General features: G+C 43.8%; 1 protein-coding gene across 26 annotated transcripts in view; it reads left to right on the forward strand.

Annotated features, from left to right (window-relative positions):
* The window catches only part of KCNMA1 (potassium calcium-activated channel subfamily M alpha 1), a 762,573-nt gene that overhangs the window by 612,504 nt on the left and 136,970 nt on the right, over positions 1–13,099 (forward strand). For 13 of the 26 annotated variants that reach the window (XM_081573844.1, XM_081573845.1, XM_081573853.1 and 10 more), the window contains one exon: positions 1,284–1,360. In XM_081573844.1, the coding sequence (XP_081429970.1) occupies positions 1,284–1,360 (77 nt within the window). Of the gene's footprint in view, positions 1–1,283; positions 1,361–5,257; positions 5,267–11,815; positions 11,990–13,099 lie in introns of all 26 variants that reach the window. The other 13 variants (XM_081573851.1, XM_081573832.1, XM_081573833.1 and 10 more) reach the window with 3 other exon arrangements.

The raw sequence follows: 13,099 nt of genomic DNA on the forward strand, positions 1-13,099 counted from the left end.
AATGACTTTGGGCAGGTCATGACAACCTCCTCGATTTACAGATGAGGACACCGAGTCCCAGGGACTTCGGCTGCAAGATCTACACAATCTCTTCCAGATCCCAAAGTCTTAAAGTTGGTTTTCAGCCAGTGCCAACCATAAATGAAGTCCTATGAAAAACAAAAAGGAACTGAGAATAACATGGTCAAGAAATGTGTTCATTTCTTTATTGCCTAGGTCAAGGAAAGACCATGTTTATCCTTGGCATTGAGTTGCATGTTGAGAGTGATGAAGGTGGTGAGCCAGAAATTTTGTTAGTCTCCTTATTCAGAAGGTTGTTCCAGTGAATTTTATCACTATCACAGTACCCACTCCCATCCCCAGTACTGAAAGGACACAGGCCCCCAGTGCTGTTTTTCCAGGCCCTGTACATTTTAAATAGTGCTCCAGTGACCTTGCTTTGTCTCATTTAGAATATCTCCAACACAGCCAATGCACCTTGTAATCACATATTGACACTTGAGTCACATGAGGGGGTTTTCTTGTTGATTGCTGCCTGTGGGTCTCCTTCCTTCTACCCAGGTTTAGTCCTCTACCCCAGCCCTGTAACACCCTCTGCCCAACCCATCCCTGGGGTCAAATGAACTGTGCTGCTTAATAAGAAGAAAACCTTCACTGATGCAGTATTCTCAGGTCCGGAGAGTGTGGGAGTGGGTCTGGCCTGTTTGGGAGTAAATAGAGGCTATGAAATCCCAGAAGGAATTTGACAGAGGACCCCCATGACTTTCCCTTCTTCTTCAACCTTGCTTACCTTGGCTGACAAGAGAATGTGCTTTCAAAGTGACAAGGCTGATATTTTTTATTTGACTGAGGAATGTCATCCTTGTGCCCTTTTAATACCTATTTGATCAGACCACGAGGATGTCAGGGATGTATTTAACCTCCCACCAAGGGCCCAGAGCTGGTTGCCCAAGTGTTCTGATGTGTGGCACTGAGGGCTGTTCTCCAAAATGAAAGAGGGGAGGGCAGATGTGGTGTGTCACGTCAGCAAACCCTCTCCCAGCTCCTTTTCAAATAAAAGTTTATGAAAAGAAGCACTAACTCAAATTGCAGAATCCTGTGTTTGAAGTAAATGGTCTTGCAACAAAACATTTCCGTCTATGAATGTCTAAACCTTTCAGAAGATTAAAGGAAATTAGTGCTGGCGTGTTTCATTAATTTGGCACCATGGTGGAGGAAATGTGGTCCTCATTTCACTTGGGTGGATTATGAAACGTGTCAGTTTTTCCATTCTCTCTCTCCAGGGCATTTTTTTACTGCAAAGCCTGTCATGATGACATCACGGATCCCAAAAGAATAAAAAAATGCGGCTGCAAACGGCGTAAGTAGTGTTTCTTTCCCCCTTCCCTCCCTCTCTCCTTCCTCTTTTCCCCCAATTCATTTCCCTTCTCCTTTTCTCTTTAAAGAAACACTAAACATCAAGAGGGTTCTTGAATATGTTGATGTTTCACCCCACAGTTTAAAGAGACATGAAATAAATACTTGTCCTCACTTGATCAGAGCAGAGGATGGAAAATCGCCACCATCAACACCTCGGTGTGAACCTCATGCCTAATCCCCACTTCTTGACTCTAAAGGGACGTCTAGGTAGCTGTGTCCATCAAACACAGTAAATGTGATCTATGTTTGAGATGGAGGGCAGCCGAGGCCCTGGGGGAGGGAGTGTTTTCGCATGGTGATTTTCAGTGGACTAGGGGCTGTCAAGTGTAAAGGTGGCTGTGCTAGGGCTGCAGGGCAACTGAGTCTGAGGATTTGGGAGCTGACTCTCTTTCCACTTGGGATCCTTGCTGGATTGGTTACCAGAGGTCAGAGTTTTCAGTTGTGATACCCTCAGACTGACCCAAGGGAAGAATTTGGTCATCACCAGTGGACTTTGTATGCCATTGCCTGGTGACCAGACCTCAAACACCATTGCTCTTTGGGATGAGTTAGGTTGGGCTCGGCAGCTGCTGGCCTATCTCATCTCAAACACCTTACAAAGCAGCCAGTGGGACTTCTTGAGGAGGATATGGTAAATCAGGAATGGTGGATGGTGAACTCTTGACTTAAAGCACTAGGACCTCAAGTGAAGCTTGCAGTCATTACATTGTGTTGTCTAATAGAAGTTATCCACAACCCTGGAGAAAACAGCAATAGTGATTCCTTCCTTCCCGTGGTGGTTTTAATGTTTCCAGAGCTCTTTATGATCATTATTATCTTTGATCTTCAGCATAACCCTGCATAGTTGGCATCGGGTATTATTAATCCCATTTTACAGAAAGAGGAAAGTGAGGCTCCAGGTTTAGTGGGAGGATGAGATTGATGAGATCACACAGATCTGACAGATGGGCCCAGGCTCACTGGAAGACCTCTGTTGATGCTGTTCCCTAGTCTTTTTTGTAAGAGAGAAGGGCAAGGTGAGTGATCTTGAATCTGAAGAGTAAACTCAATTATAAAAGATCACCCCACAAAATACTTTTTCACAAGCCCACACATGAGCAAATGCTCATGGGAAGCACTCTTAGTCTAGAGAAGTTTCTTCAAAAATATTCTAGGACTGGTTCCCAAGCTTGGGGCAGCTTCGGTCCACTGACCTAACACATGGGTCTCCTTTACCCATCTCTGACACCTCACCATGCTGAATATCCATACCTCTAACTTCTTGGGGCCTAAGAATTCTCTAATTCTGGCAGCCTACCAGGAATAACATCTAAAATCCTGTAAAGACACAGAGCAAACTCACTCCTCATCCAGTCCCCCAGACTCCATAACTCAAAAGGTCCTTCTCACTGGGCAGTGCACCCACTCAGCTCAGCTCGGTTGGTTGGAAACATAGAAACACAGCTCAGCTGACCAGGCATCACCTGGATCACTTCTATCAGAAGGAACACAACATCCCAAGGCAGAAGTACATGAGAGAGGAACAAGTATCATAGGATGACCCCTCGTCAGAAAACCCTTGTAGTGGAGGGGTTTGGGGAATGCAGGAGAGTATTGATGCCAATACCCTTGACCAGATACTTGCCAAAGAACCTGGGGTATCAGTGAAATGGCAAGGCTCCTCTCACCTGTTGGTTGGTCATTCACATGTGTTTGAGTGCCTTCTTTGTGCAAGGCACTATTCTTGGTGCCAGGGAGGGAGCAGAGAACAAGACAGTCCCTGCCCTCCTGGAGCCTTCACTCTAGTGAATGGAGATAAGCAGTGAGTATAGAAATAATTAAATACCTTCAGAGAGAGACAAGTGCTCTGAAGAGAGAGGAGACTGCCTGCGGGTGTGAGGGATCTTGTATGGATGCTGCTTTAGCTGGAAAGGTCTGGAAGGCCTTCTTTGGGAGATGATGCTGAAGCTGAGATCCAGTCCAGGTAAACAGCATGGGCAGAGTTAGGGATAAGTTGGTGGTGTTTGAGCAAAGGCAGGAAGGCCAATGAGGCTGGTGGGGTCGGGGAGAGGTTGGTAGGAGATGAGGTCAGGCAGGGGCCATGGGAAGAAACTTGGGTTTTAGTCCTATAATAAATACAGCCATTGCAAGAGTTTAAGCAAGTTAATGATATCATCAATTCTTGTTTTAAAGAATCTCCCTGGTGACTAGACAGAGAACAGGCTCTAGGGAGGTGAGAATGGAAATGGCAGGGAATGAGCGAGTGTCTCTGACTCCTGCTCGGATGCTGACATGTTCCTCACTGGGCACTGATGTGGAACCCAGCAGACAGGTTTTTAAGTCCCTGGAAATGAGGGTTTGGCCTCTAGGATATTTTTCCATCTTGATTCCAGGCAAGCAAGCCGCAGCTGACTTTAGCTTCATCCTGGAGAGAGAGGGACGTAATTGTTTGAAATAACTCTACTCTCCTCATTACCTTTAACATTGGCTTAGCTAGTGAATTGCAGAGAAGGCAATGGCACCCCACTCCAGTACTCTTGCCTGGAAAATCCCATGGACGGGGAGCCTGGTAGGCTACAGTCTGTGGGGTTGCTAAGAGTCGGACACGACTGAGTGACTTCACTTTTCACTTTTCCCTTTTCCTTTTCATTCACTGGAGAAGGAAATGGCAACCCACTCCAGTATTCTTGCCTGGAGAATCCCAGGGATGGCAGAGCCTGGTGGGCTGCCGTCTATGGGGTCGCACAGAGTCGGACATGACTGAAGCGACTTAGCAGCAGCCGCAGCAGCAGCTAGTGAATTGAATGATCTCCCATCCTACAGGGCAGCACAGACTGCTACAAAAGGACTGTCCCTGCAGAACCAAGCAGTGAGATAGGGCCTCCCTCCCTCTCTCTGCACCCCTCTCCCCTTTTGGGCCTCATGGAGGGCTTCAGCTGTGAGGCTAATGCTTGATAACAATCAGAACTGTCTACATACCATTCTTCCTCATTAAAAGGCCATAGCAGCCTGTGTTACAGAGGGTGGGATGTAGATGTATATGTGTGCAGGGTGGTTAGAATAAAATGAATGATTAAACTTGAACTTCCCTGGACATGCCAGGCAGATTAGGAAATTGGGGAAGATAGATTTGGATTGCAAAGAAACTTTTGTTAGAAGGGGCTAGAAGTTTTAATAATGCATACAAGTCGGGGTGGGTTCCTGCCTTTGAACACACATTGCCTGTTACCCTAAGTTGGAGAGGGCAGCTGACCCATGCTCCATTGTCCAAACCTGGTAGGCCAGGTATTAATAATTCATCCTGGAATGATATGTCTCTGGGAGGGCAGAGCTGATGACATCACTGGTTTTTATGGTTTTCTAACCCTCCCCTCCCAACCTTGCTTTTCCCTTTCTAAATCTCCCCACCCCATCCCCAACCTCCCCATTCACCTTCATTCAATTTTAAACGTCTTGTGTCATACTACCTGGAGAAATATTGAGTGTGGACACTCTGTTTTTGGAAATTCTGTGGTAGTATAGCTTAACTTTTGCATTTTTTCCCATTTTTTCATAGTTCTTCATCCAGGAAGAGAGTCAAATTCAGCTGTCTGGCCAAGGAGCAAGTTCTCAGAATCTGCTATTTACTCATTTTCTTTTTCTGTGTAACAAATCCGGTCTAATGATTTCCTTTTTTCTCCCCCAGCTTCTAAAAGTTTGCCAAAAGGTGGACTCCTTGGGGACAAGTCATGTTCTAAATTGCTGTGTTTTGAAGGAATTTTCTTTAACTTCTAATCGTTGACATATTTTTGATTTATTTTTTTTTCTCTTTGCTGCCTTGGAATACGGCCCCTACTCTATTTTAACTGCACACTGGTAGTGATATATTGTGAGTAAAACGGGTTCCCAGCAGCCCAGAGTCCAGTTTCCCCTGTCTTTCTCTAGAAGAGATACTTCTTTTATTTTCTGTACAGTTGCAATTTCTTTTTTCTTTTGGTATTCATGTTGCATGTAGCAGTGACATCATGCCCCAGTTCGGTCTGCAGAGTAGCCTGGAGCTGGAGAACCCTGCGAGCAGGGAACCCCTCTCTGTTCATCCACCCCCACACCCCTTCCATTGCCCCCCATGCCCTCCCCCGCCCCGCCAACCTCTTGCCAGCTTCTGGCGTTGTCTTATTTTTCCACTTGAAAATAAGACCTTGACAACAGTGTTTCTCTTGAAGGCCTTGTCTCAGGGACCTTGAGGGGACACTGAGTCAGCTGAGGTAATTACCACTAGCTCTAGATGCCTCATCAATTGGGGGTCATTGTCATGCTTGCCTTTGAGAAATTATACTTGGTCTCCTGTGCTATTAAGCTTGAATTCCTATCCTGAAGGAAACACATATGCCACATATATACTCCCATGTTGTGATATATATATGATATGTACCGGTATTCTATATGTAAAAATGTACATTTTTATATATAAGCAAAGAGATATAGAGTGGTGTATTTATTACACCATATGTGCCTCTCTACATGAGTAAGTGCTTGAGAGGGAATTAATTGGACACCCAACTTTGGGACTGTAAGTACCTAAATTGCCTTACTGGAGACAAGTATTTCCACAGTGGTAATTATTTTCTATAGTCTGTGAAGTACCTTTGCTTTAAAATAAAATTTCTCCCTCAGCAATACTCACTAGGACATACCTAGTTCCTATACACCTAGACATCTTGCAAGATCTGCTTACTTGTTAAAGGCAGAAAGGGATGGCTCAAAGAGTATGTTCCGTTGTATTAATGAGCTGTGTAGAAGCCTGGATGAGTAAATGTAAGTCTTTGAGCTCTAAGTTACTCAAGGAATTGGACCATCTCTCCCAGCAAGATGTGGCAATTGATGAGGACCTTTTAGGCCAGTGTTTCCATGTGTGTCTTAAAACAGTGCTGCTTTCCATGGCACCAGCAACAAGCATCCATCTTTACTCGTATACAAGAGACCCAACCTATAGACCAGTTCAGTACAGCAGCCCTGGAATGTGGAGGAGATGTTTCTGCACCTGGTTCTCTCTTCCTCCTTTGTAGAAGAAGAGGAAAGTTGGTCATCTGGTTTGGGCTAGTCGTTTGAGGGCATGGAACACTCTATGTACCAACAAAACAAAAATGACCTTCAATTTGGAGCAAAATTCTGCCAGAATTGGCTCCGTGGCTCCCTTTATCTGCAGAACATCTTGAAAAATGGCTTGAGGACATGGATGGCTTTCCTTCCTGCCAAGCTGCCTACTGTATCTAGTGTCAGTCAGCAAACAACTGTCGTGCCAAATTCTTCTGTCTTCTCCAGCGACAGTACAGCATGAAGGGCAAGATCACCCTACTAGTTCAGTGTGCTCTCTGTTGCTGTCATTAACCAGCATTTTTGTTCCCTTCTTTCCATTCCTGGAAAACCACCTGGGAAGGTCTTTCTCCTCCCTCCAAAAGCTAATTGGAGGAATTTCACCAAGTGAAGATATCACTCCCCTTTTATAGGACTTGAAAGAATGCTCTCGGATTCCCATTGTCCCATCAAACAAATGCCTCCGTCTTACACCTCAGTGGACTTTTTCTTCCATGGATATTTTGCCTTAAAATTTTAGTTGCTGCCAAGCATACGAAGAGCAGCTCTAGAGTTCAGCCTTCAGCAAATAATCCGTCCTTCACTGGACTGATTTTAAACTTGAAGTTACAATCTGAATTGAAGAGCAGGGTTTTTTTGTTTGTTTTTTCTTCCACTCCAATATTCCCTCAAATTGCTCCATTTGAAACCTAAAATATTTTTTCCCAGCAGTTGGAAAACTCCACCTGAGACTTTCAATCCAGCACTGCTTTTCCTGCCCCTTCCAGCCCACCCTGGAAATTAAGATTCTACAATTGGAAATTGGCTGACAATTTGGTTGCTGATCCAGGAGGCAGATGGTGTGAGAACGGGATGGAGTCCAACTCCCTCTTCCATTCCAAGCTTGGCTCTGAAGGGCTAACCAGCAGGGAACCTGAACTTGACAACTGACTGTCAGCTTGACACAAGGAAAGAGCAGTAACTAAGCTAATCTACAGCAGCCCCTTCTCTACAGGTTTCCTTTCTCATGATCAAGACCTTTGCATGTGTAAGAAAAGTTGTCCAAGAGTATGTCTGAGAAATCTTCCAGTTTTCAACACTTGAGTAAACAGCTTTGATGATGTCCATGAGGAAAATACTTTTGTCTCTAAAAATAGCAGTAGGAAGTCATAATGGAAGTATTGGATGAATATCTTCTTCATCCTGGTGAAGGAAAGCGCATAAAAGCTTTTTCTCAAATTGTGAAACTGCTAGGACAGAGATCTTAGAGGAGAAAGGTGAGACCTAGGGTCTAATTCTTGGCAACCACATAACCTCTTTGAATCTGTGGCATTAGTCCAAGAACAAGAACCTTATGATGTAGGCCAAAGAGAAAACGGAATCTCCAGGGGCTTGTATTTCTCTGCTTTCCCAGAGTTAAGCCAGCCGATGGGGACAATTAATTGAGCATAAAGTTCCAAGAACGCTGAAATGGAATGACATGTAGCTGCATCATGGACACCTCTCAGCGACGCACTCTTGTCTGTTCCCTGTCTCAGGACGCTATAACAGGGCTCTAAGGAGACCCAGCCAGCCGGTGCTGAAGCGGTCCTGCTCAATGCGCCAGGACTGCATAGCCCATGCAAGCTGCCACTTTTGACCACTCTAGGACCATGTCCTGGTACCTCTTTCACTTTCATCCTAGCTCTCCTCTAAAAATCTTCTGTGGATCGGGAGAAGCCATTGAATTGAAATGACACTGCAGGATTCAATTAGAGGCCCGCAGCCTCTTCACCCAGCTTGTTCGGGTGGTCTGTTAACTAGCTGCTCTTCCACACGGATCCACTAGATGTCCTCACAGGTCTACTTAGCATTACCATTGAGATCCTGTGGAAAACTCCCTTTTCTGAGGATAGAGATTGGGGAAGAGAGCATTAGGTGACCAGATAAAAAAAGAAAATCAGCAAACACCATAGGAGAGAGGGCACTCTATGTGGCCAGGGAGTAGATAGGAAACTTAACTTCTGTTTTAAATAAATACTGAAACTTTCACAATTGCCCTTTGAAACCTAACCTTGGGAGTTTTAAGTGGCACTCTGATATCTGAAATTAACCTTCGAACCTACATCAGCTCTAAAAGAGGAAACAATCATGGAGACATGGAAATAAAAAACACCGGTTAATTCTGAACAGCCTTGATTCACTAAAACAAAAACGAAGGATTAGGAAGCAAAGAAAGAGTCGAGGAGAATGAGGGACGGTGTTTTCTAATGTTGGAGATCCACGACTTAATTTTGATATAATTTTATTTTACGACTTGAAAGTATAATTTTACACACAGAGTATCTACTTCTCCTGGAACGGCTACTACCAGAGAGACACATCCTCGTTCATTTTTAATTAAAGAGCCTTTTGTGACTCATAACATGGCCCAGCGGAAGGTTCTTCCTGGCTGGGACAGAACATCCTTCAAGTCCGATGGATCACAATCACCAGAAGGAGGTCAGAATGGGCCTTGCCTTTTAAGAAAGTGGAACCAGAAGTATATAAGTGAAGACACCTGATGGGGGATCAGTGAAAACGGACTATTTCAGAAGTAAAGCAAAAGTGCCAACCTCCTAGTTGGTGGCACTTTGGTCTAGACGCTGTAATTCACAAAGGTTTATCAGCATGTGGGGCTCAATCATTTTTAACTGTTTCTGTCTTGTCTTTGAGCCTCTCATTTATCATTCTTGCTGATTTGTGTGTGTGTGATGGTGCTTGTTTATCTCCTGAGATTTCTATTTTGGATTTGGTGTGACTGTAAAACTGATGACTGGGAAGGAATGACAAGAAATAGCATGTTTTCTTTCTTATGCATATGCTGCTTTGGAATGTGAGTGCTGACAATTAACATTTAATCTTCTTATAGCAAAAGGTTTTTTTTTTTTTGCTGCTTTGATTACCAGTTTCAGCCTGTTCCTGCATGCTAACACTATGAATTTTAGAACAATGCATGGTCTCCAGAAGAGCCAACAGTAACAATTGCAAACAGTCCCCGAGAGGCACTGATTTGAAGTTTGTGTTTCCTCCTGAACCCTTATCAAGTAGGAGGTTTCAATCACCCATTATGATGGGTTTACCCCTGACAAAACCATTTCAAAAGTTATTCCACCCCCTCCTCCCTCCCCTTGTCCTTAAAGACAGTATACATATAAGAACTTTTTTTCCCTATAAATGTGTCAGAGTCTATTACTGTGTATGAGCCCAAAATGGCAGTATGAAAACGAAAACCAGGCACTGTTGCTAATGAGAAGCATAGCATTTCAGAGTTTGATGGGCTTCTCTTCTGCTACAGCATTTGATTAAAATTTTTTTTCAAAACAATTTATCTACAGCGAAACAAAAAATCATCTTCGTTTCCCTCCTCTGTGTAAATAACAAGTCAATATTTCCAGTAAAAGAACTGAGAAGGAAAAAACAAGCAAGTGGTCTGTGAGTTGGGCACCAGATCTGGATGCATTTAAAATAACTTGATTTTCATGTCTTCCACCGAAGACTGTTTTCCCTTTCTTGACTTCAACAACTGCTGTTTGGGGTGTCTGGGCAATCATACCGTGCCTTCTAAATTCTTCTGATTCAAATGCTATAGTGGAATTTTTTCTTTTTTTCTTTTCTTTTTTTTGTAAAAGCTAAGCTCAGGAATGACGCATCGAACAGGGCTGGGGCTGCATGGTGATGACCTGAACAGCTGACTAGCTAGGATGCTAACAGAACCTGTTGCTAGAAGTGTGAGCCAAGATCACGGGAATGGAGTTGCTGCTGAAGAGATCTCTCATTCATCTCCCCCGTGCCTGTTCCTCACAATCATAACGTTCCCCCTGCTTGACAAATAGACTGGATGGCAAGTCATAAAGGTCTTAGAACAGGACTTGACCCATTGGAGAGATTTAAACCTCTCTTCCTGGTGATGGTAACATTCAAAGAGGGCAAAACCACTAGCCATATTTTAAAGTAAGAGTGCAACCATTTCTCCACTAGGAAAAAAAAAAAAAATGGGGGAAAAATGACTTTCAAAATGAAAGGTGTGGGCACAGGGAATCACACCTCTCCAGTCCAGCTGAGTATTTGGCTGTGATGCTTGGAATAAACGTGAATTCTTCTCCCATCTTGTGAGAGGAACAGACAGGCATGTGCTAAGGATAAGTCATGATGTTTGCCTGCTGTAGCATCAAAATGAGGTACAAAAGCATCTCGTTGTACTGAAATCTAAATTGGCTTGAAGGGTGGAGGTGAAGGGCCTTGAGAACTATAACAGTGGGGTCCAACGAGGTTTGTAGGTTAGCACTCAAGCTGGATTCCCAGACAGTGCAGAACCTATGATAGTAGCTTAAGAGAAGTTATCAAGGCCTCATGCAGATATCAGTAAGATATTTTACGTGGGATCTATTCTCTCATCTCATGTTTTGTAATTTCTCATCTATGTGGGCCTATATTTTCTGTATAGGAAAAAATTATTGTTAACCCTATAGCTTTCTGAATTTTTGGTGGGTGGGGAGAGAAAAGCAGATGTGATTTTCAAATTCTCTGAACTGTAAGCAGAAAATACACCCACGAGTAGCTTAGTGTATTCCAACAGACCAACATCTCATATGCTTCTGGTGATTTCTTATTTGTGAAATGCTTTTAATGTCAAATATGCAGCGTTCGCCTTGAGTAGCTGCATTTCTTACATGGACAGATTTGGATATTTGTTCTGTCAAGAGTAAATTTAAATTCCTGTAGGCATCATGTAAACTCACTCTGGGGAAGTTCAACAGAGGCATCCTCAGATTTGATATTAACATGTAATCGTTTCACATCTAATTTGATGAAAGCTTGTCCCGGCCTCTGCCTAATGCCCAGAAATGGATGGAAATTAGAAAGCCTACATATTAGATATTCTTGCATCTTGCAGGAAAAAAAAAACAAAAACATTTATTGTACCCAATAAGGAATTAATTGATTGGCTGTGTGTATATTTTGTCCTCCTGTATTAATCGTGCCAGGGGAAAAAAATGTTGGTTGCGTTTTTGCTGTCTCTAACATGTGCTGCTTCTTATCCAAAACCCTGTTGTCATCAGCCATGCCCTTCCCGTGGTCACTTGCTTTACATAGGGGAGAAAAATAATACGCAGCAGCCTTGGAGGACTCTACAGGCCACTGATACTTTCTCTGCTCTTTTCGATGTATAACCAAACTGTTACCAACAGTCTCTCTGCATTGTATTTTTTCTGGGTCAAGACTGTTAATGTGAACTAAGACCTGTGTTCAATCCCTTCAGCTCCCTTCCAGCTGCCTTGCTGTGTGTGACTTTGCCATTAACTACCGCTCTTCCTTTCCTCCCATCTGACCCCTGTGGTTATAGCCAAGATGTCCATCTACAAGAGAATGAGACGGGCATGTTGTTTTGATTGCGGACGTTCTGAGCGTGACTGCTCGTGCATGTCAGGCCGTGTGCGTGCTAACGTGGACACCCTTGAGAGAGCCTTCCCACTTTCTTCTGTCTCTGTTAGTGATTGCTCCACCACTTTCCGTGCCTGTAAGTTTAACCCCAACACACAGAGTTCCATGTCTGTGCTGTCTGTGGCATCATCCCTGTCTCGTGCTGTGCCCTGTGGTGCTGTGTGTTTTCCTCCCGCTGTATGTGGTGACGTGTCGCCCTCGCTGCCTGTGTCACTATGTGTGTGCTGGGGAGGCCTCCCTCCCTGTTCTGTGAACTTACGTTTCTTGTAAGAGCGTGCAGGCTGTGATATTATAATCCAGTGACATTATTCCTCTCTCCTTTAAAGAAATGAATGAGACAGCACATCAGACACTATATTGATACAGAGATGCATGGAAATGTATACCTTACTCTTTGGGGAAAGGAGTTAGGCATTGGATTGGATTGAAAGGAGGTAGGAAAACGATGTAGAGAGAACAAGCCAACTCTGGCATAAAACTGCTTTTAGTGAGCTTAGATACTTTCCAAAATACAACAGGATTTCCATGCAGATGGGTTGTTTTTGTTTTTTTTTCTTTACAGTGTCTCCCTAACTTGTATCTCATTCCTCCAGTACCGGATTGCCTCCTATGCTCTGAAAAAGAATATTCTGAATCTGCCAACCCTTACAGGCTGGTAGATTCTAGAGTTTTTCCTCCCAATGATGATTCATTCAAAGGATCAGTCCATTATTAACTTTCTTTTTTCCAAAAATATAGCCCCCTGTTTAACTAAGCTGTCTTGTAGCAATTGTGATCCTGAATAACAGCAAAAATCATAAGCCAAGAATCTCCCTGGTTTCCTTGTGTCCATTGTGCAGCCCTTGGGGTCAGTCTTTGCCCCCCACAAGCTCAGAGGTGTTACAGAGTCTCTCGTGGTCTTGTAGTGGCAGTTGGCATGTCTGAGCCTCAGCACACCCCCATTTCTCGCCTTCAGCATGGACTTTGCTGGTATTTTACTGACACACTTCATAGGTGATATTACTGAAAGTTCTAGCTTATTCACTGAGGGTCCTCTTCTAAGGGCAGAGGAGGTTGTGGTTTGCGTGAGGACTTGGATACCTTCAAGGGTGGCTGTCACCTTATTTGGTGGCATTAATGGTAGAAGACAATCCTTCCTTCTGTGTTCATCATGTCCTCTTGAAAGCACCCACCATATTTGTTGGTA

Source organism: Giraffa tippelskirchi, chromosome 2, assembly GCF_054371585.1.
Source record: "Giraffa tippelskirchi isolate mGirTip1 chromosome 2, T2T-mGirTip1v1.2.pri, whole genome shotgun sequence".
NCBI lineage: Eukaryota > Metazoa > Chordata > Mammalia > Artiodactyla > Giraffidae > Giraffa > Giraffa tippelskirchi.